Source organism: Notamacropus eugenii, chromosome 1, assembly GCF_028372415.1.
Source record: "Notamacropus eugenii isolate mMacEug1 chromosome 1, mMacEug1.pri_v2, whole genome shotgun sequence".
Taxonomy (NCBI): domain Eukaryota; kingdom Metazoa; phylum Chordata; class Mammalia; order Diprotodontia; family Macropodidae; genus Notamacropus; species Notamacropus eugenii.
This window is the reverse complement of record NC_092872.1, coordinates 548746886-548773910: the sequence shown is the minus strand read 5'-3', so window position 1 is coordinate 548773910 and position 27025 is coordinate 548746886. Positions and strand designations below refer to the sequence as shown.

The 27025-nt window shown below is 41.1% G+C and overlaps 1 protein-coding gene and 1 long non-coding RNA gene across 2 annotated transcripts in view; one reads left to right on the top strand and one right to left on the bottom strand.

The window, feature by feature from the left end:
* The window catches only part of LOC140520348 (uncharacterized), a 54859-nt gene extending 48838 nt beyond the window's left edge, over window positions 1-6021 (bottom strand). Inside the window, exons 1-2 of the long non-coding RNA XR_011972463.1 lie at window positions 5957-6021; window positions 4699-4812 (exon numbers count right to left, since the gene is read on the bottom strand). This is a non-coding gene — a long non-coding RNA (uncharacterized lncRNA). The remainder of the gene's footprint in view (window positions 1-4698; window positions 4813-5956) is intronic.
* A 542-nt stretch (window positions 6022-6563) lies between these two features.
* KLF11 (KLF transcription factor 11) lies at window positions 6564-20369 on the top strand. The gene is made up of 4 exons (XM_072634237.1): window positions 6564-6818; window positions 10819-11085; window positions 13111-14110; window positions 17656-20369. The coding sequence occupies exons 1-4, from the start codon at window positions 6777-6779 to the stop codon at window positions 17943-17945; spliced, it is 1599 nt and encodes a 532-aa protein (XP_072490338.1). The 5' UTR covers window positions 6564-6776; the 3' UTR covers window positions 17946-20369.
* Window positions 20370-27025: the final 6656 nt, after the last annotated feature.

Here is a 27025-nt window from a genome sequence, read left to right as displayed (position 1 = left end):
AGGAGAGAGGTTAGGACTATATAAATAGATCAGAGAACCATTTGAATAGAGATGATAATTAAATCAAGGATTAGATTACCAAGTGAAATATTATGGAGCAGTGGTGACACAATCAGGCCCCTAAACTATGCATAAAAATCCCTTTAGATATTAACATTATCTGTGTTCTATTGCACTTTTATTTATTTTGTTAAACTTTTCCTAATTACATTTTAATCTAGTTCAGGTTGCATTTGAGAGTGTTGCTGGCCAGGGACTTTGTGTTTGATACCTCTAAATAGACATGAGAGAAGGATGCCCAGAGCAGAGTCTTGGGGGTCATGACCACCTTTAGCAGACATGACCTGGAAGATGTAGCAAAGAAGACTGAGAAGGAGGGGTCAGACAAGCTGAGGAAAATCAGAATAGAGTAGTAACAAGGAAACCTAAGGAAAAGGGGACATAAAGAATGAAAGGGACCATTAGTGATAAAGGTTGCATAGAGGAAAAAAGAATGAGTTGATAAAAGGCCATTAGATTTGACAATTCAGAGATCATTGGTAACTCTGGAGAGAGCAGTTAGGGTATTGAGGTATAGGAAGCTAGACTACAGGGAGTTCTGAAGAAAATCAGAAAAAATGAAGTGGAGAGCTCCATTGTCAGCACAAAGGTCATTCTCCTTGTCAAAGAAAACAAACAAAATCAGGTTAGAGAAGTCTTGCTCTTCTGTATCATTCATAATTATTCCATTTACCCAGTGTAATGGTTCCTTCCTTTCTTCAATCCTTCTTATTTCTCTATCATATATTTTAAAAAGATACAAAAACAGAAAAATGGTTTCTGGTGCACATAATATTTGACAGTTTCAGCTCTTTCTGAGTTTTAGGATGCTGGACACTTTTTAAACACCCCCACCCCCACCTCTTTACCCTCTTTGACATTACAGCCTCTCTCCTGCCCCTACCTTATTTTGAGAATCTGCACACATCTTTCAAAACTCTGCACTGGAATACAACAGGATCATGTTAGTGCTACCATATTAAAATTAATGGACATGGTCTTCCAGTCTTTAATCAATCAGTAAATAATAAAAGGTAAACATAAGTTTTAGGTAAAATCATTTGAAATCATTTTTTAAAAAATGCTTTTTTGCTTAATAGTTTACAGAGTGAAGGGTTGGGTTTGAGTTGTTTGGGGGTTGTTTTCTGTCTTATTTTGTCTATTCCTTGTGGGAGGGCAAAAAATAAAAATAAATCCAAGTTCATTGATGATTTCCCTGAACATCCACATTAGTCTCTATATGACAGTAGTCCCTTTTTCTTACTCACTGTAAGTACCTCTATGTGCATCTTCAGATAATAATTTTTGAGAACTTCTTATGATGCTTCTTACATTAATGTATCCTGTTGAATTTTTGTCTATGATATAGGACCTAGCCTTCCTAGGAACCTTTGAAATCTGCTCTCCCCAGCTCTAGGTGATATGCCAGAATCATATGCCAATTTTCTTCTTCGGTCATAAATTCTAAAATGTAGTGGTTACTTTCTAGTAAGATTCTCATTGATTCTATTTCAGCAATCAGTCTTAAGTGATTGGTGAGAATGGATTTAGATCTTCTGTCTTTTGAAGGGTGAAGTTATCCTTAATGCAATCCAAGACCATTAGCTGTTCTGCTTTTGGTACACAGGGAGATCTAGCAGATGACTGGATAGTTAAAGACCTCCATCATGTTAAGCCTCCTTACCACAATTGTGATCTATTTTTTGAATGCCTCATTTATTTTCTGTCCAGGTGATGTGTGGCATACTCCATGACACCAGTGCTTCTGTTTTTCCCTCGGCTGATCTTTATCCAAATGTTCTCCTGAATTTCCTCACGAATATCTTATCAATTCTGTATGTAATACACTATTGCCTCTCCTTCCTTTGAATATGGTATGACTTTCCAGGGTCACATCCTTAGAATAATAAATCTAGAGCTGGAACAGATCTGAGATGTCACCTAGTTGTGATCTTCGACGTCACTTTCCTCATCTGTACCACTTAGCTGCCCTAAATGAATGTTTCTAGGTGCTAAGAGTAGTCCACAAGCATCCTTACACTGAAGAAAGACTCTTGGACTAAGTTAGGAGACCTGGTTTCTAGTCCATAATTTACTTTATGATCTTAATCTAGTCACTTTTCCTTTCAATTCAGGAAGCATTTAGTAACTGCTCACTTCATCAGAGCTAGCCACTAGCTGTGCCAGCTGCTCTGGATCAAAAGACAAACAAAATAATCCCTGACCTCAGGACACATACCTTCTATGAGGGGTTATATTATAACAAGTATAGAAAAGAGTAAGTAAAGGCAGATAGCTAGTTGTTGTCCTTCATTCTCCAAGATGAAACTTCTATGGTAGAATCAAGTTTCAATGTGTCTGACAGTGGCTGATCAGACCAACACGAGCACAGAATGATCTACCATAGGTCTGGCACAAATAGTCTGAATGTTTGGGGTGGTTATTATAAATTTGTGCATCCTATGTTTCCTTTGAGCTGTCTCAATTCTGCTTTGCTCATAGAGCACAAGCACCTTCTCTGATGTGAAAACACCATGCTGAGCAGTCCTGTGCCAGTGTCTCCTATTTCACACAATCAATTTCAAAGTTCTTGAGAGAGACCTTAAGAATGTCCTTGTATTGCTTCTTCTGAACATCATGTGATCCCTTGCCCTGTGTGAGTTCTCCATAAAATAGTCTTTCTGGCAAGTGTACATTTTGCATTTGAGCAACGTGACCAGCCCATCAGAGTTGTACTCTCTGAAGCAGAGTTCAAGCAAGGACCACAGTGTCTGGTGCCTTATCCTGCCAGGTGATATTCAGAAACTTCCTAAGAGTTCAAATGGAAGTGATTCAGTTTCTTAGTGTGGTGCTGGTAGACTGTTCATGTTTCACAGGCATACAGCAATGAAGTCAGCACAACCACTCTGTAGACCTTCAGTTTGATAGTCAGTCTAATACCTCTTCTCTCCCATACTTTCCTTTGGAGCCTCCCAAACACTGAGCTAGCTCTGGCCATTCTTGTGTCAACCTCATTATCAATGTGTACATCCCTGGAAAGCATACCACCAAGGTAAATGAACATATACACAGCATTTAAAACTTCTCCATTCACTATAACTGATAATTCTACATATGGATGGTGTGGTGGTGGCGTTTTCTTGGTGTTAATTATTAGGTCAAAATTAGCACAAGCAGCTGAGAATTGATCCATACTTTGTTGCATCTCAGTTTCAGAGACTACATTGAGTGCACAATCATCTACAAACACAAAATTGTGCACCAACATTCCCTCCACTTCGGTCTTGGCTTGTAGCCTTTTCAAGTTACTACTAGAGTTTACCAACAAGTAAAGAAAGTAAAGTAAAGGTAGATAAGGAGTTAACTGTAAAGACAGGGTCATACTGCAGATCCGAGCTAATTCAATCAGGGAGAAACTTGATATATATATATATATATATATAAAGGGATTAGAGAGAAAGCTGGAAGGACTGAAGAATTCGGTCATGAAGGGGCCTCAGTTTGGAGTGATGGTGAGGTCTCCCCAGTGATCTCTCCTTTGGTACCTCAGGTAGAAGAGAGGTTAGTCGAGAAACATTTATAAAGTGCTTACAATAGGCCTGGAGCTGAAGTAAGCACAGGTTTTGTATCCAAAACTAAAGACAATCTCTGCCCTTACAGTCTAAAGGGGAAAGATAACACACAAAAGGAAGGTGAAAAGTGGGTGGGAGAAGCTACTTGGCTTGAAGGCTTGGATGGAGAGTTTCCAAGAATTCTGAAAGCTATGTAGCTCTGGGGCAAAGGGGAGAAAAACTATGCTGGGCCCCTTTTTAAATCAAGGCCCTAGAACCCACAGCCCTCCTTTGAAGTCAGAGTCCAATGAGAAGGGCAAAGGATCCTGCGGAAATGTAGAGGTAGAGGTAAGGCTAGGTCTTAGGAGTTGATGGGGTAAATTAACTGAGAATGCAGAGCATTCTCTTAATGGATACTGATGTCACCAATAATGAAGACAAGTAATAAGAGTTAGTGAGGAAGGCAGAGTCTTTGAGAAATGAGAGAGAGTCACCTGGGGCCTGGTAGATGAAAGGAACAGGGATCTGGATTGAGATAGGAAGATGAATGAAATGAACCTCACAGCAGAAGTCTAGTACCTACTTGCCCAACATATCCTGGAAGCCAGAGAGAAAGAGCAACCAAAACTACAAGGACAAAGTTTCTCTGCTGAGAGGCAGAAGATGGAAGGAGAGAGGTCAAAGCAAAGGAATGTTTGTTAGCAAAAAAATGGGGGTTCCAGAGGCTACAACGGAAGATGAAAGTAGACGACAGGGGTTCCAGAGGGATGGGGCTAAAATGGAAAGGGATGAGTGTGGGGAGAGGTAGTATGTGAAAGGCACTGGGCCTATCTTAAAAATAAGGGGGTTAAACTAAATGATCCTTCAAAAGCCTTCCAACTTTAAATCTAAGAATGAATGAATAAAAAAAGGCAATTATTAAGCTTTAATAGATGTAGATCTTTGTACTAAGTGCTGGCAATATAAAATCAAAAGCTAGATAGTTGCTTCCTTTATTGAATTTACATTAGAATAGAGGGAGAAAATACATATTGGAGAGTAATAGCCAGGGGGTACATTTTGGTTTGGAAAGTTAGGGGAGATTGTGAATGGTTTCTTATGCACAAACCTTTTCCGCAGTGGCTGAAGTGTTCATTTGATCTTAGCTTCTGAACTAGAAAGGGTGAGAAGAGATGTGGAGTTGTCTTGCTTCTTGGGGCCAAAAAGTAGCCCAACAAACATCCTTGGATGAAGAAAGAGGGTTCTATTAATTAATTTATCTTAACGACCTTATGCCAGCCACTTTTCCTTTCAATTTCTGGAAGCATTTAATAACTGCCTTTTTCTTCTGAATAAATACAAGGATGAAACCTAAATAATCTCTGATCTCTGGAGGTTTACCTTCTACTAGGGGTGACAACCATGTTCAGAATTGGAAAGTAAAGGTAGATAAGGACTTGTTTCACTGTAAAGACAGGGTCATACTGCATATCTCAGATTATTCAATCCAGAAAAAAACTGGTTCCGAATTTTAAAGGGATTAGTCATGTGGCTCTATCTTTGCTAGAGTAGGACAGAAAGCTGCAAGGACTGGAGAATCTGGTCATGAAGGGGCCTTAGTTTTGGGTGATGGTGAGGGCTCTACTTTGATCACTCCCACAGGTACCTAAGGTGGAGGGGAGGATGGTTAATGTTTATTATCAGTCACCTGTAATAGAAGTGGCCAATGAATTGTTGGGGAGCACGGATGGAGCTGCTGATCTGATAGAACTGCCAAGACACGAGGCACTCAAAATCTGAATCTCCTAGACCCTGAACATTTAAATCCCTTTTTGGGTGGAGGGGGATGTCTCAGATGATAAAGCAAGAAGCCTCGGACCACGAGTCAAGTCTCGCGGTTCAGGTGGCTCCCTTTCCCTCTCTGTTCGTCAGTTTCCTCCTCGGTCTAAGGGGCGTGTGCACAGACTGCGGACCTATCAGAGAGGGGGAAGGGGCTGGAGATGGCAGGAATCACCAGGGGCAGATCTGGGGGGCGCTCCCCTCTGCACAAGCCCCTCTTAATTCTTCTATCGCCCTCCTCCTTTTCATCACTCCCTCTTTCTCTTGCATGTAACTTTGTAGACGCTGGCTCTGGGCTGCCTCCTTAGATGGCTCCTTCCTGGAGGGCAGGGGCTGTTTTGCCCATTGGTATCTCGGCTCTCAGCACAGAGCCTGGTACGTAGTAGGCGCTTAATAAATGTTCATGTGTCAGCGCCACAAATGCAACTGATAGCCAGCCGGTGTGTCTTGAAAGAGCTGTGGGAAGCATCGACGTGCAGGGTTAATTTCACTTTAGGACAAAGAATGTAGGTTACTGGTCTATTTTTATACTATGTATCCCAAAATACCTCACGTTGGCAGTCCACACGGCTTAAACCGAACCCCAGGCCAGCAGGAGAAAGCAACCAGAAAGGAGAGGGGGCAGGCCGACGTGGCCCCTTTAATACGCGCCGCTGCCCCGCCTCCATCCCGCCCCCTGCGCGCCGCAGGGACATCCCCGGCCGCCGCCGCCGCCGCCCAGGCCGCCGCCGCCGCTGTCGCCGCCGAGACCTTTCCCCTACTTTCCACCCGGCGATTCAGTTCTTCCGCCCTCCCCCTCCACTCCCCTAGGTTTTCCCCTCCAAGCCCCGCCCACTCTCCTCGGTTCGGTTCTCCCGCCTCCCTCTCTTCTCCAGGACTCTTCTCTCCCAGCCCCGCCCAATCCCTCCTCGACACAAACACGTGCCCGCACCCCGCCCCCTGATCACGCCGGGACCAGGCTCCGATCACGCGTCGCCCGGCCACCCTCATTGGTCCGGCGCTTACTAGATCGCACACGATTGGCCCAGCCGTTGCCCGTAGCCTCCGCGGCGGGGCGCGCCGTATTTTGGTTCGCCTGTGAGCCCCGCCCTCGCTCCCGGGCCTCTTCGCGCCCTCCTCCTTCCCCACCCCTTCTCCTCCCCTCCCAGCGCGTCGAGGGCCGTGGCCTGGGCGGAGCCGTGTGCGCTGGCGGGCAGGCGGGCGGGCTGGCGGAGGCGCGCGCCCGGCCCGGGGATCCTCGCCGGCCGCTCTCCCGGAGTCCGTGCAGGGTTTCGGAGAGCTGCCGCCCGCTTCCCACATGTGCCGCAGCCGCCCGGGCAGGAGGGTCTCAGCTCGCGCCGGCTTCGCCGCTCCCCGACCTCCCTCGCCATGCACACTGCCGGCACGGCCAGCCCGGGAGATGCGTTCGCGGTGAGTTTCCCGGCTGGGCTGGCCGTCAAGTTGGCTGGTGGGGATCGTGGACCCGCTCGGGTTTTTTGCTTTTTTGGGGGGGGGGAGGATACTCGCTCAGCCTCCTGTCCCCCAGCCTGGGCGCAGGGGCGTCCCGGGCGGGCCGGGGCTTGGCTTTGGGAGGGGGCTGTGCGCGTGCAGCCGCTTTCATTCGCTCTCGGTGCTCACACCCCCTTCCGCCTGGGACTGGGTGGGTGTGCGCGTGGGGGGCTTGCCGGGCGGGGAAGGCGGGTGCGGGGTGGGTGAGATCCCGCTGCCAGCCTAGTCCCGTTAGGTGCCCGGGGCGGGGCAGGGCGTGCTGGCAGTCCTGACCGTCCCAGTGCAACCTCCGGGCGGGCGCCCGGGGAGGCCTCTGGCCTCGGGAGGGACTAGGGGTGTGGACAACCCCTTCGGGTTCGGGGTCGCGCCTTGCCGGGTCTCGGAATTGGAGATGGGGCTTCCGGCCCGGGCTGGCGGGGAGGGGGCGGTCCTGGATGCCGGACTCAGTCTCCCATTTTTTCCCTCCCCCCGAATCGCAGGGTCTGCCTACGGGGCCCCAGCCTAGCCCACCCATGACGTCACCGTGCCCTTGTAGGGAGTGGGTGGTGTCTGGGGCGGGGCCGGGGAGGTGGGGTTCAAGGGGCCCCTCCTCCAGGGCAGAGCGAGACTTCCTCACTCCGGGGGCTCTGGCCGGAGGTTGGTGGGGAGTTGGGTTTTGGGGCTTTTAGGTTGAAAAGACCAGTGGGACTTGACCGGACTGGGGAGAGGGAAGACCTACGCCCACTCCCCTTTCGGGAAAAATGAGCTTGGAAAGAAAGGTCACTTTCTCTGTTTGTCTTTTTGCCCGGGAGGGGCTAAAAGCTCCCCCCCAAAAAAGCTAGGTCAGGGGTCCCTCTCTTATCCTTGGGTCTGTGAAGTTGGTTTTGGCTTTGTATTTAATGTTTTGAAAACTGTTTCGGTAGAATTTGTCTCTTCTGTAATCCTGGAGGTGTTTTATGCATTTTAAAAACATTCTGAGAGTGGGTCCGTGGGTGTTAGCAAAGGGCCCACGGCACAAAGAAGTTAACTTTGGGGCTGTCTTAGGTGGACGGTGAAGGGTTTACAGCAGGGCAGTGGGGTTCCCTTACCCCCGAATTCTACTAATGGATAACTGTGACCCCGAGAGACCCAATGACTCGCCTGGGGTCGTTCAGTTAGTTTTTGGAAGAGCAAAGACTGCAGTTCTTAAAATCCCAAAAAATTATAGCCGGAAGGAATTTAAGAGATCATAGATTTAGAGTTGGAGGGGATCTTGGAGGTCATCTAGTCCAACCCTTTATTTTGTAGGTGAGGAAAGAAAGAAGCCTATGGAAGACACGCTGAAGAAAGCAGATAACAAGTAGACCTGGGGAATGAACCAGGTCCTAACTAGGAATCCATCTGTCTTTTTATTATACTATGCTGTATTAAACTGCCTTTACTTCAGCAGCTAGCTAGCGCAACCTTTACAGTATGGATGCTCTGCTGTAGAGGTTCTTAACTTTTCTTTTTTTTATAGTCCCCTGTGAAACCTATGGACACCTTCTTAGAGCACTAATGTTTTGTTTTAACTCAGAATGAAAAGAAACGCTAAATGTTGGTTAGAGGTTCGTAAAAATAAAGATGTAATTTTTTCCCCATCCAATTTATGGATCCCCTGAAATCTTCCCACAAATCCCAAGGGCCTCGAGTCTCCTTAACCTGAGCTCTTAACCCAACATCTGAATACAGTACCTGTCGTTGAGAAGTAGTCATCCAACCTTTGATTTAAGTCCCTCCAAAAGGGGAGAGGGGGAGGAAATTCATTGCCTTTCCAGGAAGCCATTCCTCTTTTGGCCGGCTCTCATTGTTAATAAGTTATTCCTTATTCAAAATCTGCCTCAACAGTTTCCATCCTTTGCTGCTTCTAGTTTTGCTATTTGGAGCTGTAGAATCTCAGAGTTGGAAAAAAGACCTCAGGTCACATAGTCCACTCAGTGCTGTGGATTGGATGAGGATCTACGGAATGAGATCTCAAACTCATGTTTTCTGACCTTAGGTCTAGGGATCTTAATATGAATAAAAGCTGTTTGTGGGCAGGAACTGATTTTTGTTATAAGTCCCCAGTGCCTAACACAGTGTCTTGGCACTATAGTTACCTTCCACCAAATGAAGTCCAAAGTCTAATTCCCACCTACCTTTCTAGCTTTACCTCTCCCAGGCTGAATACAGCTGGGCTACTCAATAGCCAGAGATACTAAGAAAACTCAGATTCCAAAAGGTATTTACATACCATAAGGGGTTTCTGGAAAACCTGGCATTTCATCCTGTTCCACTTTCCCTCCCAGCAAGTCCCCTAAGGGTCTGTCTGATTCTCTTAGTAGATTGCTAGTTTTACTAGCTTCATCCTCTTGGCTAATAGAACGGGATAGTGGTTCTGAAATATATGGATTTGTATTTAGGATTGGGGATGCGTTGGGGTTTTATAGACTTCACCCCATAGTGCTAAGATCATTTAAAGGAGTGTTAAAGTGTTTTTGGTGGAGGCTTGTGTGATTCAGGGGCAGAAAGGATTTGTTCACAGATTGCTTTCCTTTGGTTCTAGGTTGACATTTCTGTTGAGTGCCTGGGTTAGCATGGTTATTGCTGTTACAAGTACAGCTTGGAAAAGGGGGCCTTTTGGGGAAAGCAGCAAGGTCTTGAAGTCTTTGCTTGAGGTTGTGAGTAGGTACTTATACTTTAAGCAAAGAGCCCTGGATCTTCAGTTAGACAACTTGGATTTTATTAATTCCTGCCCTGCATCTGTCACATCCCCTCAATGGGTTACGATTTTTTCATAAAATTGGAGGAAGGGACTTGGGCTAGATGATCTCTTCAGTCCTTTCAACCTCAGAAACCTCTGACAGAATTTTTGATTAGTGGTGTTATCACAAGCCTGTGTTCAGGAAAAGGCCTACTTTGATTTCTTGAGTTTGTTTGAAAGATGTCTCAGTTCCTGAGATAAAGTGAGGAGATTTGACTCCAGGATCTCTAAGGTTCAAACGTCTGATTCTTACAAGTATTGAGAGGTAGGAGGGTGGGGAAGAGAGCACAGTGGGAAGAATTATGACATTGTAATGTAGGAAATCTGGGTTCCAGTCCCCCAGACTCTTCCTTGGCTCTACTTCTTAGCTGTATGACTAGGTATAAATCATTGAACTGACATGGGTCTCAGTTAACTCTGTGAGTAGGCAACATGGTATAGTACTCAAACTTAGAAAAAAACCTGAGTTCAAATCTTGCCCCTACCACTTACTAGCAAGGTGAGTTTGGGTTACTTAAAACATTTTTCCCCATTTTCAATTTCCCTGTTTATAAAATGGGCCTAATAATACCTTACCTACCTTGTAAGTACCCATTGGTGAAGGTGCTGTGTTGAAATTCACCATTAGTAGGGGGTTAACTCAGTCTTCTACACTGAGGATGGTTGTTTCAGTTGATGCTCTGGTTCTGGCTTTTACTTCTGTGATTGAGGTTTTAGTCATTTACTCTGAAAAATACGTATTTTATTTAAAAAATATTTTCTAGAAATCACTGTGCTTCACAGATGAGAGTGCCTTTCTTTTTTAACTGCATTTTTTTCTTTTCCAGCTATGGTTTTGAAAAGAGAAAGTAAAATCCCACTTACAAAATGTGATTTAAAAGGAAAGAAACTTAATAGGAAATGGAATCTGTTTTAGCCTTTTGTAATAGACAAAGGGTTCTGGTGTTGGTGGGCATATTCATGTGTATAATAATGATTGTACAATAGCAGATATGGAACTGAATGAACATAGAGATCATATAGTTACAGTTCCTCACTCCCATTTTTCAAAAGAGGAAACCGAGTAATAGTTAGCAAAGCTGAAATTTTTACCTAGGACAGTGTTCCTTCTTTTCTGCCATAATTCCTCAAAAATTATTCAACTAAAAGAAACCAAATTCATTGTGATTTGTTTCTCTTCAGGTTGACATCATGGACATATGTGAATCTATCCTGGAAAGGAAGCGACATGACAGCGAGAGGTCCACATGTAGTATCTTGGAGCAGACAGACATGGAAGCTGTTGAAGCTCTTGTTTGCATGAGCTCTTGGGGTCAAAGGTCCCAGAAAAGTGACCTCTTAAAGATAAGACCACTTACTCCAGTCTCTGATTCAGGGGACTTTACTACTCTGCATGGTGAAGCTGCCCTATCTGAGTTACCAAAGGATTTCCATTCTCTTTCTACCCTGGTAAGAAAGGGAGGGTTTAAGTAGGGGTCAGGTATGAGGATGGGGATGGGGAGTGTTCTTGAAATAGCTGTGTGTGCATATGTTATTCGGCCTCTTGTCTGTTCATTTTTATTGTGGCTACAGTTTTAACTTGGTTTTCTCTATCAAAGTATTTGTCTCAGGTAGATAACAGTGGGTTTCTTTGAAGTGTTATTTGGCCTCCCTGCAGATGTTGAACTTAAAACTTCATTTTACCATGTAAAACATCTTTCCTTTTACACATCACAGTTAGTCCTCAAGTTTAAATAGTCAGGCAACAAAATTTGCCTGCTGATGTGGGTGTCTCCAAAGTCAGTGGTATCCCAGCCTCTCAGGTGAGGAAAATGTACTGTGAAGTGGTATCACTGTGCCCCTTTAGGTGATACTAAAACATATCCCTTGGACCATCCATCAGGTGAAATTGGGTTGTTGAAATTTGGCCATATGCCTCTGACTTATTTCCCTTCATTATCATCAAAATGATCAGTCAGTCCAAGCAGGACTGCTTCCCCAGGCAAAATTGTGAAATGTGCTTTTTAAGACATCCACTGGCACAGGTACTCATCTCAGATTCCTTACCACCTAGCCCTTGCTGCAATGACCCCATTCCCTATGCTGCTCTATCTTACTGAAGGCCCCCATGGAAACTTCACTGTCCTATATTTAATCCTACCAGGGATGTCCTTTCTGTGCCTTCTGAAATAACTATGAATGGTTTAGTTTAGTAGAAGGGGCTAGAGAAGTATTAGAGTTATCCTTTTCTTTCTTGGTAATATATTTTTTAACTGACACCTTCTGGAGATAATGCTCCTACTCTCCTTTTTAACCCTATTAGTGAGTGTGATGATGGGGATTTAATTGAAACATTTCCTAAAAATTACAAGTCTCCAAAAGTGGAATAAGCTGCATAGGGAGATTGTGGACTCCCCCTTGATGGAGGTCTCCAAGTAAGGGTCAGTGACTACTTGTTGGATATTGCTGAAGGGATTCTCATCAATATATGAATAGGACTAGGTGACAAAAATAAATGCATTTATAGAAAGAATATTTCAAAATGTTTTCTGGGTTTTGTTCTCTAGATGGTTCTGTCTTTCCCTACTTTCAACTCTCTTTGAAGATATATTTGTTTGTAAACTTTGTCAGCTAGGCTGAAATATCAAGTTGAAGTTGGCCACCAGAAGTGAGATTGGCCTCAAGCCCTTGAATTGGAGAGAGGTGATAAAAAATTCAGTAGTGGAAGAAGTCTAGAAAGTGGGATGGGTCAGTTGTGGGTGGAATAAGACTACGAAAATGATGGCCATGTTTCAGAGGCTCTTTAAACTTGTACTGGGTGCAGAACAGGGAATAGGTAGAAATCAGGGAATGGAAAAATGATACAGGGAAGCAGTTTTCTGGAGAATTTTGTGTCTTTGAAATAATGCCTGTCTCAGAATAATGATGTCTAATGGATTGAGGCTGCAATTGGAATTTTGTTTTTAAAGGATCTCAATGTAACAAATATCATGACTTGTAAATCTGATCAAAGAAATTACCTTGTTTCTCAGTGTACATCTGAAGTTGCATGATCTAAGAAAAAAGAAAAGAATGAGGGAAACAGCATTTCCTGCACCTCTGTGAATTGGTATTTGCTGTTTGGGTGTATTGCACTGTTTGAAGTGTATGGGAAGGGAAAATGGATGAGGCTTAGGTAGAAAAAGTGGAAGAAACAAGGGAGAATGAAGGGGCTTTTGTTACAATTTTGCCCGGTGCTACTATAAGATTGTGAGGGAACTTATTCCCTGAGATTCTTTTTTACTGGAATCTGCAAACTTGGTCAACTCCTTCTGGTTTCTTAAGCCATTTGTTTCTTAGAGTATTTAAATTATTTTGTTTACATCTTCAGTATGTAGAAGCATCGTATTCTGAATGTATATCCTTTAAATTTAAATGTATATCCTTTAAAATCCACCCAAACCTCCATCAGGTCTTATCCTACCTTGCCTTATCTGTTCTTTCTTTTCTTTTCAGTGCATGACTCCACCTCACAGTCCCGATCTTCTTGAACCATCTACTTCATTGCTTCTTCCCTCCCAAGTCACTGCTTCCCAAACAGGGGCAGGCCAAGCGATCTATTCGGCTACCTCTGCAAATATGACCTCTGTTTTGGTAGCCAAATTGTCAAGAATGAAGATGGAGTCTGGGCTGCCTAGTCAGAAGCTAGAGGTTCCAGAGCCAGCTTCTCTCCAGCCCTACAAAGCCATGGTAACCAGTGTGATCCGCCACACTGGGGACAGTTCTGCTTCCTCTCACATTCCTGCAACCCAAGGAGAAATGGAAGGCATTTCAAGCAACAGAAATTCTATAGGCCTGAAGGAAACTCACCACTCAGGAATTTCTGAAGCCTTTCAGACCTTGCACCTCGAGAGCGGTTTAAACCATGCTAATCTAGTCCCCTGTCTGCCTCGTTTACAAAGTTCTGGTTCTTCTCTTCCTGATAAAGGACAACAGGGGGTGTGGCCCATCGCAACACAGACCTGCTCACCAAAGAATTGTGACAGCAATGCCCCAAGAAAAGCTGCCTCTTATATTTCTGTCCCTGTTCCCGTCCACCCTCCCCCTGTCCTCTGCCAGATGATCCCTGTGACTGGTCAAAGTGCTGGAATGGTTTCAGCTTTCTTGAGGCCTCCTTCCCAGGCAAGCCCAGCATCCATCAAGCCCATTTTACCCCATACTGCTCCCATCTCTCAGCCTGTGCTCATGGGAACATCTGTACCTCAAGGAGCTGTTATGCTGGTCTTCCCCCAGGCTGCTGTCCCACAACCAGCATCTTGCCAACCAAATGTCATGACTCTGGGGAACACCAAGTTACTCCCTCTTGCCCCTGCTCCTGTCTTCATTACACCCAGTCAGAACTGTGTCCCTACTGTAGACTTTTCCCGAAGAAGAAATTATATTTGTAACTTTCCAGGATGCCGGAAAACGTACTTCAAAAGTTCCCACCTCAAGGCCCATCTTCGTACTCACACTGGTGAGTGTGTGTTTAGGAAAGTGGAATGTTGCCTAAATTTCAGCCCCAATGGTTAGGAAATTGCCCTAAATCTTTTTCGATGGGAAAATGTGAACATATAAGGGAATGCTACATAATATGGCTGATTTGTTGATCTTGTTCTTCCACTGACAGAATGATACTGAAGCAGTAGGGCATTCTGATTTAACTGATTATTAACCATTAGTGGCTGGATAAACCCTTCGAATGTAGGTCAGGGGTTCTTAACCTGGGATCCATGGATCTGTAAGGAAACTGTGGAAAGATTTTAGGGACTCTATGAACTTAGATGGGAAAAAAAATTATATCTTCATTTTCAGTAACCTCTAACTGAAAATTAGCATTTTGTTCAATTATTTAAAAACATTATTCTGTAACTGGGTCCATTATCTCCACCAAATGGCCAAAGGGATCCATGATGTAAAAATGGTTAGAAACTACAAGCATGGGTTAGTTTGAGTGATGTCCGAAGTTCCTTCCAACTCAGATTTTATTAATGTTCCTAGGAACTAGCAATCTTCAAAACTGTACCAAGCACCATTTTGAAATTTTGTGGGGTTGTTTTTTTTAATTCAAATTCAGCATATATTAAATGCCCACTCTGAGTATGCATGGTACTTGGTGTTGGGAGAGATAGAAAAGTTACAAGAGAAATGAGTCCCTACCCTCCATGGAGGTTATGATAATTAATGATTCTGAAGATACTTAAGGATGTTTCATGTCTTCAAGGCATTCATTATGAGCATTAGTTTTAGTACCAAAGTGGCTCCAGTCAATAGGAATAGTGAACAAACCTTTTTTTTTTTAACTGTACTTGGTACTATAGCATATATAACACTGTTTCCTCCACCTCGTGAATATTTTGCATTTTAAAAATGCAAAATAGCCTCAGTGCCCAAGTACAAAAAAATAATAGCAGAATTATGGTGAAATATCATTGATTTGGACAAGAGGATGGAACACTCTGAATTGGAGCCTTATAAACAGGCAGTGCAATTTGGTAATTTCAACATGTGTATTTAGTACCAATCCAAGTCCATTAATTGATTTTTAAAAATAGAAACAGCTAAAATATTTAGGTGATAATTCCTCTAGAAAATTTCGTTTGTGTAGTAAATCCCGTCTGTGATAGTATCAAGGTACACTTCAGTCTAGCCTCTGTCTGTCTGAACTGCTGAATATGGAATTTGTATTAATGGAGTTTTGTTAAACTTGAAGCCAGCATCTATCAGTGTCTATCAGCAAGAAAATGTCATAGGATAGGCAGGAAATAAAAACAAGCCCTTTTCTTGCGTTCCTCAACTTAATTTAAGACCTCTCCTTTGGAGCACGCTCTAGGGTAGGACAGTTCCACATCCTAATTAATAGTCTTAACTGTGCAAGGTACTAAATCGGATAATACCGCATTGGTAAATTTTTCAGTTAAGTCATTTTAAAAGCAAATTGTGTTCAGTTTGATAATTGTATTAAGTATTGGATTTTTCATAAGAAGCTAAAACTTTGGATAAGAATAAATACATGTAGGGTTTACAGGATTATAGGATTCATAGCAGAAAGACACTTTAGATTTGATCTATTCTGGTCCTTCATTTTACAGATGGAATTGATCTATACTATCATGTTCATTATTATCCTAGCCCACCTAACATAAAAATAATAAAGCAAAAAAGGAGACTTCTCACGATAATCAGACAACAGGTCCAGCTGCTTAAAACAGAATTAGTAAATTTACTCATTTTTAATATGGATGAGCTTACTGTAACAGAGCTGTGAATTTAGAGTTGGAGAACTTGGTTTGAAATCCTGACTTTGCTGTTAACTTCTTTGTGTTTCCTTCTGGTCTCAGTTTCCTCCACTGTAAAATGAGGTTGATGAACTAGATAACCTCTCATGTCCTTTCTGATGCTGCAGTTATTAGCCTGGGACTTTAGTGCCTGGTCTCTTAATCCTCTGGACATTTTCTATGCCCTGTGTCTGTAGTTACATCTGTAAAGATACAGGCTGCCTGGCATTGGAGGATGGAAATTTTCCTGAGGGCATTTTGGCTAAACTTGGCCTGTTTAGTCTCCTGCCCCTAGCTCGGGCTTGAAGATTGGAGGAAATTATAGACCTTTGTTCTTTGAAAAGTCCCATAAAAGACCTTTTGTTTGTTGTTCAGTTTGGGCTTTGTCTGACTCTTCATGATCCCATTTGGGATTTTCTTGGCAAGGAGTCCTTGCTATTTCCTTCTCCATCTCATTTGACAGATGAGGAAACTGAGGCAAACAGGGTGAAGTGATTTGTACAGGGTCATGCAGCTAGTAAGTGTCTGAGGCCAGATTTGACCTCAGGAAGATGAGTCTTCCTGTCTCCAGGCCCAGCACTCCACTGCGCAGCCTAGCTGCCCTACAAGAGACTTTAGTCTAGAGGTGGAGAACTTTCAGCCTCAAGGCTGTGTGTGGTCTTCTGGGTTCTCAAGTGAGGCCCTTTGACTAAATCCAACATTCACAGAACACATCCTTTTGGGATTTGGATCTGGATTCAGTCAGAGGGCTGCACTTGAAGAGCTAGAGGACCACATGAGGCCTTGATACCACAAGTTTCCCACCCCTGCCTTAGTCATTTTAAATGTAGTTTTACTGACCTCAGTGCCAGTTTCACCAAAATTAGAAACTTTGGATTCTCAATGTAAATGCCTTGCATTTTGTGTCCAGGCAATACTCTCAATCAGCAAGTATTTATTGAGCGTTTATGTTTAAGTTGTGAAGCAGGGACATCAATAAATTCTTGATCTCAAGGAGTTTCCAATACATTTGAAAACATAAGATACAATAACAGTATAAAAGATATGTATCTGTTGTTCTAGGAACCCTGTAAGATAGGATAGTGGGGCAACTAGGTGGCACAGTTTATGGAACACCAAGTCTGGAGTCAGGAAGTCATCCTCCTGAGTTCATATCCTGCCTCAGACGTTTACTAGCTGAGTGATCCTGGTCATTTAACCTCGTTTGCTTTAGTTTCCTCATCTGTAAAAAAAAGGAAATGACAAACTACTGTGCAGTACTTTGCCAAGAAAACTCTTAATGATGTCATGAGGAGTCAGATATGACTAAAATGACTTATTGACAAAAAGATAGGATAGTCCAAGAATTAGGTAGCTAAGTTGTAGAGTGGAAAGAGTGCTGGGCTTTAAGTTCAAATCCTGCCTGGGACATTTACTAGTATTTACCTAAGTGGGTAAGTTGCTTAACCTCTCAGCCTCAGTTTCCTCAGTGGTGAAACAGAGATAATAATAAGCACTTACCTTACAGAGTTGATGTAAGGATCAAATGAGATAATGTGTTTAAGGTGCTTTGTAAGCCTTAAAGTGCTGTTTAAATGCTATCATCCCCATTTTTGTTGCATTGTTGAAGTAAAAAAGAGAGAGAGAGAGAGAGGGGGGCAGTGTGACTTGTATGATATAAAAGGCCAAAAGTTGTCCTGTTTACGTGGTTAATGTTTTCTCTATTTTTAAACTTGTGTTTTCCCCCCTTCCTTCCCACTTCTAGGAGAGAAGCCTTTCAACTGCAGTTGGGCAGGTTGTGATAAAAAATTTGCTCGCTCAGATGAACTTTCTCGACATCGAAGAACTCATACAGGAGAAAAGAAATTTGTGTGCCCCGTATGTGCTCGGCGCTTTATGCGAAGTGATCACTTGACAAAACATGCCCGACGTCACATGGCGGCCAAGAAGATCCCGAATTGGCAGGCTGAAGTGGGCAAATTAAACAGAATTGCTTCTTCCGAGAAACCTGGAAGCGCTGGTGTGTCTCTGAGCCCGTTAGTTCCCATGCCATGATGCTCCACCTAAGGAGTCATTTAGGACATAATCTGAATCTGATATTTTTAAAAAACCTTTATTCAGAACACTTACCATAATTATGGCTAAACACACAGAATTGACATAATTTTTTTTTCTGGGTTTTTTGGGCAGTTCCTGATGAAAGCATGTTGTTAACACTTTTTTTTCCTTTAATTGAGGCCCATTCACAATTACAGTTTTGTAATTTATGAAACTCTTGGGGGTTTTTTTTGTTTTGTTTTTAAAGGAAGGTGTTCCAAAAATTGATTATCTGAATCACCAGCATTGAAAGAAAACAACATCTTGGCCTTGAAGTTTACAGAATCTTGATTCACTTAACCTTTGTAGTTGTAATTTTTTTAATAAAATGTTACAGGGTACTAATTTTTATACTAGTGTTTTCTATAAAGGTATTTATAGCGTAATTACTTTGCAAACTTTTTTTATTAATAATGAAAAACATTTTTTATGATTATCCAGCTTGGTAAACTTGGAACATCATCCAGACAAAAGAGATCATTAGTCATGGTCAGTCCTCTTTAAGCCTAAGATTTTTAAAGTCCATAAATGATTGACTAGGGGCCTTTTAAAGAAAAAAAAGTACTGTCACTTTCTCAGAACATTTCAAAAATTTGTCTAGTCATTTAAAGTAGATATCCTAAGCAGCAGATATGGCTGGGGGATCCAAAATGTTAGAGGACCAAGACCTGCCAATTGCATACAGAATGGCCCTGTGTGCTGTTGAGTAAGAAACTGCCTCATGATTTAAATTTTCTTGATTTTATATTGAAATTTGGATGTTTGTATTCAGTGTTGCAAATCATTCCCACTCTCTTATCTCACAAACTCAAAAGATGTGAAATCACTTATTTAAACACTTTTTGAATTGGAGTCTCTTGGGTAATCTTAGGTTGTGTGTAAATTGACCTTTTCTGGTAAATGGAAATGGCCCATTGAATGATTTTTTTTCTTTCTGTTCACCAACTTTACTTTTAAAGTGAAAACTCATGTGTTGACTAGCCAACTCTGGTTCTTTAATTCCATCACACATCAAGAATAGAAAATAATATTGCAAATGTCAATTTTATAAAAATAACTTAGCATTCAATAGCTTTTATAACTGGAAAATGAAAGTGCTTTTTGGAAGCAGCAGAGAAAAATGTTTATAAAATGGGAGGATGTAAAGGGGAAGGGAGAAGTTAGCTCTTTTCCTTTGCAATCCACTGCTACCATTTGTTAAGTTTTTTTGTATATTTCCCAGACCCTGGAGGAATTCTTCTGTTTTTGTTTATCAAGGCACAAAAATTCTTTTTTGTTAACCATTGCACTGTAGTTCTAGACAGTTAGACAGTAGGGATTGCATTGTATGTTGCACTACTGCTATAATTTAGAAAGCTTATGTATTTAGATTTTTACATATGAACATAGTTATTGGCAGTTTACCTTTATAAAAATTATGGTAAATTGAAATGTTGAATTTGGTGGTATAAAGTGTTGTGCCTAGCTTATTTGATGTTGAGGCCCTTATTCAATGATATTGAGCTATTCCAGCCCCACCCACTCACCCCCTCACTATCTTTTAGTGATCTTTATGCTACCTAATGTCACTACGTTATTTAACCTGTATGTAAGTGATGTGTTTGGAATTCACCTATTAGACTGTAGAGGTTTTGATACAGTTGTAAAAGTAACATGATTTCATATGTATATTTTATGTTTTTTATTTTTCCTCCCTCCAACCCTTCACTCCCAAACCTACTACAGGAGCATTAGCAACTAAGTCAACATCCAAAGTTTTATGATTGTATATATTCTGTAGGGCCCCCAATCTGTGTATTTTTCCTAATTAGGACATACAAAATTATGAGTCTTGCTATTAGTACCCTGGAATATGGATGGATTTAAGGGAATTGGTTTTTGAGTGTTTGGGATTTTCCGATTGTTTCATTCTCCTGACAAAAAGGACTGAATGGTTGATTCTTTAAAACATACACAAATTTTATTTGTACTTCCTTTCTTAATTGGCTAGAAAAGCTATAGAAATAGCCTTAGTAAAACTCTTTTTGGTCTTATTTCTTTTTTTGCCTTATGAATATATAGGGTTGGGAAGCAAGTCCCCTTATGAAGAGAAGTTAACTCACGAACCAGAACTTTTGTTGGTGGTTATTTTTTTTCTAGGTTTAGAGGCCTTCATCTGAAATCTCTGGGTATTATGGAACGAGAATGATGAGGCGCAAATTTTCCCTGTGCACTTTATTACCTGAATAATTTCTCTTGATTTTTTGAGCCTTTTTTTATGTTCCAAGAATAAAAATTTAAAATTTCATAATTGTTTTTATAACAGATTTTTTCAGCCTCTTATTTAATGAAACTGTAATGTAACTTTTTCCTTTGAATCATATAAAAACTTTTGAATAGCAAGTTGTGTGTTTTCTTTTTATTGTGTATCACCAGTCTTTTACATTCAGTACCTATCATAGGAAAAATCTTCAAAGTCCTCTGTGACTTTGAATCCCAATTTAGGTGTTTTCACAAAAAAAGCCTTTGTAGTCTTGCTCTGCTTGCTATCCTTTAGCATCTCTGTAAGCTTCATCCTGATGGGAAAAAAGTTCTTGGGCAAAATTGTTTCTGTATTGGGAAAGGGAAACCCAACAATCTTCCTGATTTGAAAGTGGGATGGGAACTTGGTGGACAAAACTCAGAAGTGAAGATTGACTGAGGTTCTCTGAATCTACAAGGGTGGCCACTGTACTGTCTTGCCTTCATGTCTTCCTTTTCTTGCCCGTGGATTAATTTTCTGATGATTGAGGAATGAAGAGTTAGGAGAATTTCTTTTGATAGTAGAGTATCACAGTATTGTTGGAAGGAAGGGCAAGAATTAGTTAATCTCTTTCTCTACTACATAGGTACTGAATTGGTTTAAATAAAAGTGAAGTGGGGGAAGAAAAGCAATACTTGATGCAGTTGGTTGGGAGGATAGGGTAGTATAGAGATTCGTTCTGATGGTATCTCCTCTTGAATTCTGCTCTAGGATAGTTGCCAGGACTTGCGGAAGATTTGAAGCTAATTTTCTCTAAAAACCCCATCTTCGTATTCAGTTGATTTTTCTTGTCTCTAGTAGGACAGAATGGGGTAGATAGTCTCCCCTGCCAGCTGAGGGCTTAAGTAAAGCAATAGGTTGTGACAAAGAGCTTTTCTTCCAAGGATGAAAGATACCAGGATTGTAGGGTTTGATTGAGCTAGAAAGGACCACAAAGGTAATCTAATAGCATCCCTTCATTTTGCAGATGAGAGATGAGAATATTAAGGCCAGGGAGATTACATGTCTAAGGTCTTCCATTTAGTAAGTGAACAAGCATTTATTTTGTACCTGTGACATGCCAAGTACTGTGCTGAGTGCTAGGTATACAAAGAAAACCAAAAGACAAGTCCTTCAGTCTAGTGGGAGAGACAACGTAAGAATAACTATGTACAAATAAGATATACAGCATAAATTGGGGATACATCAACCAAACTGGCACCAACTTTAAAGAAAACTTCTTGGACAAGTTGGAATATTTTTCTATATATTTTTTCCATTCAGCAAAATCCTACCCCCTCCCAACTACATTGAGAATGAAAGAAAAAAACCCTGTTATAAATAGTCAAGCAAAACAAAATTTCACATTGGCCACACCCAAAAAATTGATAAATGTCTCGTAAAGGACTGAGTCCTTCACCATTATATCAGGAATGGAGTAACATGTTTTGTTATTAGTCCTCTGAAAGTGTGATTGATGATTATACTGATCAGAGTCCTGAGTCTTTCAAAGTTGTTACCATTTTGTTATTGTATAAATTGTTCTTCTGGTTCTATTTACTTCATTCTGTATCAGTTCACATGCATCTTTCTAGGTTTCTCCAAAACCATCCATCCCTAGAAGGTAGAATGTTAGCTAGGATTTGAGGGAAACCAGAAGACATGAAATTCAAATCCAGCCTGGGACCTAAAGGTGGAAGGAAATTAAAGGTCACCTTGTCCTGCCCCTTCACTTTATATATGAGGAAACTGATCAAAACCCAAGCTCCCCTGACTAAATCCAGTGTTCTTTACATGATTCCATGCTGTCTTGGTCACAGACTGCCTTGCACTATGAATCGTTGCCTTAAATGAGTTGTAATACTCGTTGCCTCGTAGGACTGTTGTTCAGTACTTTTTAAGTTGTCTGTCGTGACCTCATTGACTGTGCAGATATTTTATTCAAGGAGCATTGTATTGGGTAACTTCTGGTGGCTGTGTCCTGTCCTGTTGTGTATGTTGTATGTCCTTAATTTTCTAAAAGGACCAATACTATCCGAGGGTGATTTGCTTGTTAATTGAATTGAAATGAGGCAGAATCGCACAAAATCATCAGCTGCACTTTCCCAGACTTAGGAAGTCCAGGGCAAGACAAAAGACAAGGCGATGTAGTGGGTGACCTTGGGATGTCTGACCAAGCTCCAAGCACCCCGCAGTGCCTGCTTCAGCTACCTTCATGACACTTGGAATAAATTGTTCTCATCCACCCATTCTGCCAGGAGAAGTCTTCACATGCTTGGGGTAGACACCCCCCTACCTCAGTGACGGTTTTGAGGCCTGTAGGTTACCCTCACTCTGATTTAGGCCATCTACCGAAATGGTTTTACGGTGCTTTGGCTGCTGCATGTACTATAGCTTTTTGTAGCTACAGGTAAGAGTTGCATGTATCAGGTAGACACCTAGGGTGGATGAGCAGCCCTCAAATTGGCACTCATACCAAAGGAGCTAGTTCTCCCTGAACACTTCATACACTCCAGTATGGTAGTAGCACAGATGTGAGATGCACAACTCTAGAGACATCATCTCAAATATTCAAATGGGCTATTTGTGCCCAGTTTTACTGGAGTGTAGCTGTTTCTGTTTGCTACAGCTTGGAGAACTGTTGGAGTCTTGATGGAAGATGAGAGAAAAAGAATGCATGGTTTCTGCACGTAAAAAGTTTGTAATGGAACTGCAAAGAAGATATTCTATATGAAATAACAAGATCAAATGCAATTCAATGTGTAACTTGATAGGTGCTGAAAGAAGGCAAAATAGCGGAATTATGTTAATCCAAGGAGAGATTCACAGAGGAGCTGCATGAGTCCTAAGGAAAGAGAAGTGGGCTGGAAATAAGATAAGCGAAGATAAAGAACAAAGACGTAGCTGTGAAGACATCTGCCCAGCCAGAGTGGTGGCAAGAATTGAGGAAGGACTTTGAATACTAATGTTCAATACCACTTTGAATACCATGTTAAGTACTTTAGGTTTGATCCCATAGGCAAAGAGGAATCACTGTGTTCTAGAGCAGGAGAATAATTTAATGAAACCAGTATTTGAAAGAGCTGCTTTAAGATTAAAAGACTCTTAGGAACGGTAAATTGCATAATTATTGCAGATTTGCTTTGGAAGAAGGAATTTTCTTATCAGGAACTCCTGACATGGATGAAATCAGGTCCAGGATGTTCATTCCCCCTCACGGTTCCCCCCATTCAATAAACAAAATGTGTTTGACTAAAAATTACTTTGGCAGTTGTGTGCATGTTGGCCTAAAGCCGGGAGACCGGATAACAAATGGTTGCTTTTCATCCATTTGTGAGGTGCTAAGGGGCTGGACCAGGGTAGGGGCTGTAGAAATCCCTGACTCACTTAGGTATTCTTCCATACTCCCAACCTCTCCCAAGTCCAGGAAACTCTTGGGTATAGAGATTTGCTTGGGGATGAGAGAGTCAATTTACAAGGATTCAAGGTGATCTGAGGTCTTAAGCAAGCAGCACTGAATAGAAATAGCAGTTAGTGAAATGTAAGCCTGTACCTATAGATTTATTTGTGTTGATCTTTAAAAAAAAAAAAGATTTTATTATTTATGACAACCCTTTTCAATAGGGGTGGATGCAGGAGCCAATCATCAGCTTCAGGAGTGGCCAGGTGGGGAGGAAGAGCAATTCCCCACCGAGCTGGTTGAGGAAAGGGAGGGAGAAAGGGAAGGAGCAGAATGCTGGTGTTGTCACCCGATGGGAACACCTGCCAGGAATTCTGCTTCAGGGGTTTCAGCAATTACTCACAGAGCATAGCACCTGGACCCTTAGCAGCAGGAGGCTGCCACTAATTTGAAACTAGCCCATTGACTGAACAATGTGTACACGACTACAAAATCAACGTAACAGAAAAGTAACTGGAATACTCTTATTGTAATGATCAAGCTTAGCCTCAGGAAGAGCTGAAAAAAATATACCTCCCTCTCTACAAAAATGGCGGGGACTATGAGTGTGGAACACTGCATCTGCCATCAGGCTCACTAATATGTTGGTTTTGCTGTGCTCCCTCCCTGCCTTTTAAATTTTTTGTTATACATTTGACAGGGAAGAGTCATATATTTGGAAATGAAAGTGATGTAAAGACAAAAGATATCAGTAAAAAAAAAAAATTTAAACAAGGTACTAGCTCACTGTCAGTTTGGAGAAACAGCAGGCTTTGTGTTAAAATAGATGTGCAGATGAGGTCATAGTAACATCAGAGTGCTGACATCCTCACAAGTGAGTGCTTTGTGGCTTCCTAGGGGCTTGATTTGATTTGGCGGACACCTCTCATGTCTTCCCTGTGAGCAGGGATTTCAGGAATTTTATGAATAAGTTGTATTTGTCTGGAACAATGTGAACATCAAGGGATATGTCAATGGCAGAAACAAGTTGTCACCTCATCTTTAATGTGTTCCACTTGGCTGATGCAGCTTTACTGAAGCATTCTCTTCTCAAGATAGTACTCACACATTCTTCCTCATGATGGATTCCTATTCCAATGCTTATTTTTTAATTTATTTTTTCCTACCACATGCCAAATAAAATTAGTGTATGTAAGTGTATGTGTGTATGTGTGTAAAAGAACAGAAAAAGGGGATTGCACATTAAACTCTGAATATCTACAATGTGTAATTTGCTTTTCTATTTAAATATTATAATAAATTCTATATATTCACTTTCAAAACTGTCCAGCTTGTCTGTTTTTTTTTTCTTTTGGTCCTATTCTCTTTCGTGCATTAAAAAAATCTTCAAATTACCCCCTTTTTTTGCAATTCTAACACTAGTCCCCCTTTCTCTCCCATCTCCCCTTCCCAATCGAGAAGAAAACAAAATCTCTTGGAACAAATATGCATAGTCAAGAAAACAACTTCCCAGATTTGGCCACATCCCAAAATATGCCTCATTCTTCAATTTGAGTCCTTTACTCTTGCGTCAGGAGGCAGGTAACCTCACTTCTTGTCAGCCCTCTGGAATCCTCACTGGTCATTGCATTGAACATAGTTCTCAAGTCTTTCAAAATTGCTTTTCTTTATAATGCTATTATATCAGCTGTTGTCTGGGTTATGCTGTCTTCACTCTGCATCCATCTTTCTAGATTTCCTTGAAACTGTCACTTTTCATAATTTCCTACAGCACAGTAATATTACATTACATTCATATATATCACCATTACATCGTCCAATTGACAGGTACTTCCTTAATTTCCAGGTCTTTACTAAAACAAAAAGAACTTCTTTAAACATTCTTAAGCATGAAGGTCCCTTTCCTCTCTCTTAGATTTCTTTGAGGTATATAGGCTTAGAATAGGTATCACTGAGACAAAGGTTATGCCTAATTAGTTACAAAATTGCTTTCCAGAATATTTGTTGATTTCACATGCTTGTTGATGAATACTTTAGTCATTTTATTTGCATAATTCCAAATTGCTTTCCAAAATGGTTGTATTTCATAGCTTCACCAATAGTTTCCTATTGTGTCTATCTTATCTCACAACCTCTCCAACATTGATTATTCCCAATTTTTGTCACCTTTGCCAATTATTTACAGGGTGTGAGATAAAATGTTAGGGTTGTTTGGTTTGCGTTTCTCACATTATTAGTGATTGGGAGCATTCCTTCATATTGTTGTTAGTAGTTGACAAGTCAGTTTGTTCATATCCTTTGTCAGTCACTTATCTATTGGGAAATGGCTTTTGGTTTTATGTCTAATATACACACATACACACACATATATATAAAATGAATATATGTATAATACATATATAAATACACCTATATATTATTCTTACATATCTTGAATACCAAATCCATATCAGAGAAATTTAATACAATTCCTTCCTCCCCTTTCCCCAAATGAACTAATCACTTCCTTTCTTATCTCAGATGCTTCAATGTTGTTTGTGCAGAAACTTTTCCTTTTCGTGGAATGAGGGCTATCTATTTTATATTTCGTAACTACCTCTATCCTTTGGTTAAGAATACATGTCCATAGCTATGAGGGGTATATGATTTGTTTTTCTTCAGCTATTTTGGGTAGTATGATCTTTAATATTAAGGTTCCATATCAATTTAGGATGTATTGTGGAATATGGTGTAAGGTGTTAGTCTAAACCTAATTTCTGCCAGACTGTTCTACAGTCTCTTTTCTAGTAGTTTTTATCAAATAGAGAATTCTTTCCTAAGTAGTTTATGTTTTTTCTTTAGGGACCCTGGGTTATTGAGTTCTGTTGTTTCAGATTCTCTTGTCTGCATTGATCTATCTCTCTATTGTTTAACCAATACTAGATGGTTTTGATGATTGCTGCTTTATAATATAGTTTGAAGACTGAAAGTGCTATTCCCCTCTTGTCCCTACCATTTTCTATTATTTCATTTGATATTCTACATCTTTTATTTTTCCAAATGATTTTTTTATTATTTTCTTTAACCAGCATTTTGTATACTAATATTTTGAATGCTTTGGAAGATTGATATACCCCTAGGTATTTTACACATTTTGTTGTTATTTCAAATAGGATTTCTCTTTCCTGGGTTTTGTAATAAAACTATAGAAATGCTATTGATTTTTGAGGGTTGTTTTGTAGCCTACAACTTTGTGGAAGTTAAAAGTCTGAAATAGCATCTTTGCTGATTCCCTAGGATTTTCTAAGTAAATCATTATACGATTAGGGATGGATAGTTCTGTCTCCTCTGTACTTATCTTTATGCCTTTAATTTCTTTTTTCTTGTCTTTTTGCTATC

What these genes read in the sequence shown, in the direction of transcription:
- KLF11 (XM_072634237.1), top strand. Translation starts at nt 6,777, where the DNA reads ATGCACACTGCCGGCACGGCCAGCCCGGGAGATGCGTTCGCG. An exon ending in GCCCGGGAGATGCGTTCGCG is followed by an intron (nt 6,819 to 10,818) that starts GTGAGTTTCCCG and finishes GTTTCTCTTCAG; the next exon opens with GTTGACATCATGGACATATG. An exon ending in TCCATTCTCTTTCTACCCTG is followed by an intron (nt 11,086 to 13,110) that starts GTAAGAAAGGGA and finishes TTTTCTTTTCAG; the next exon opens with TGCATGACTCCACCTCACAG.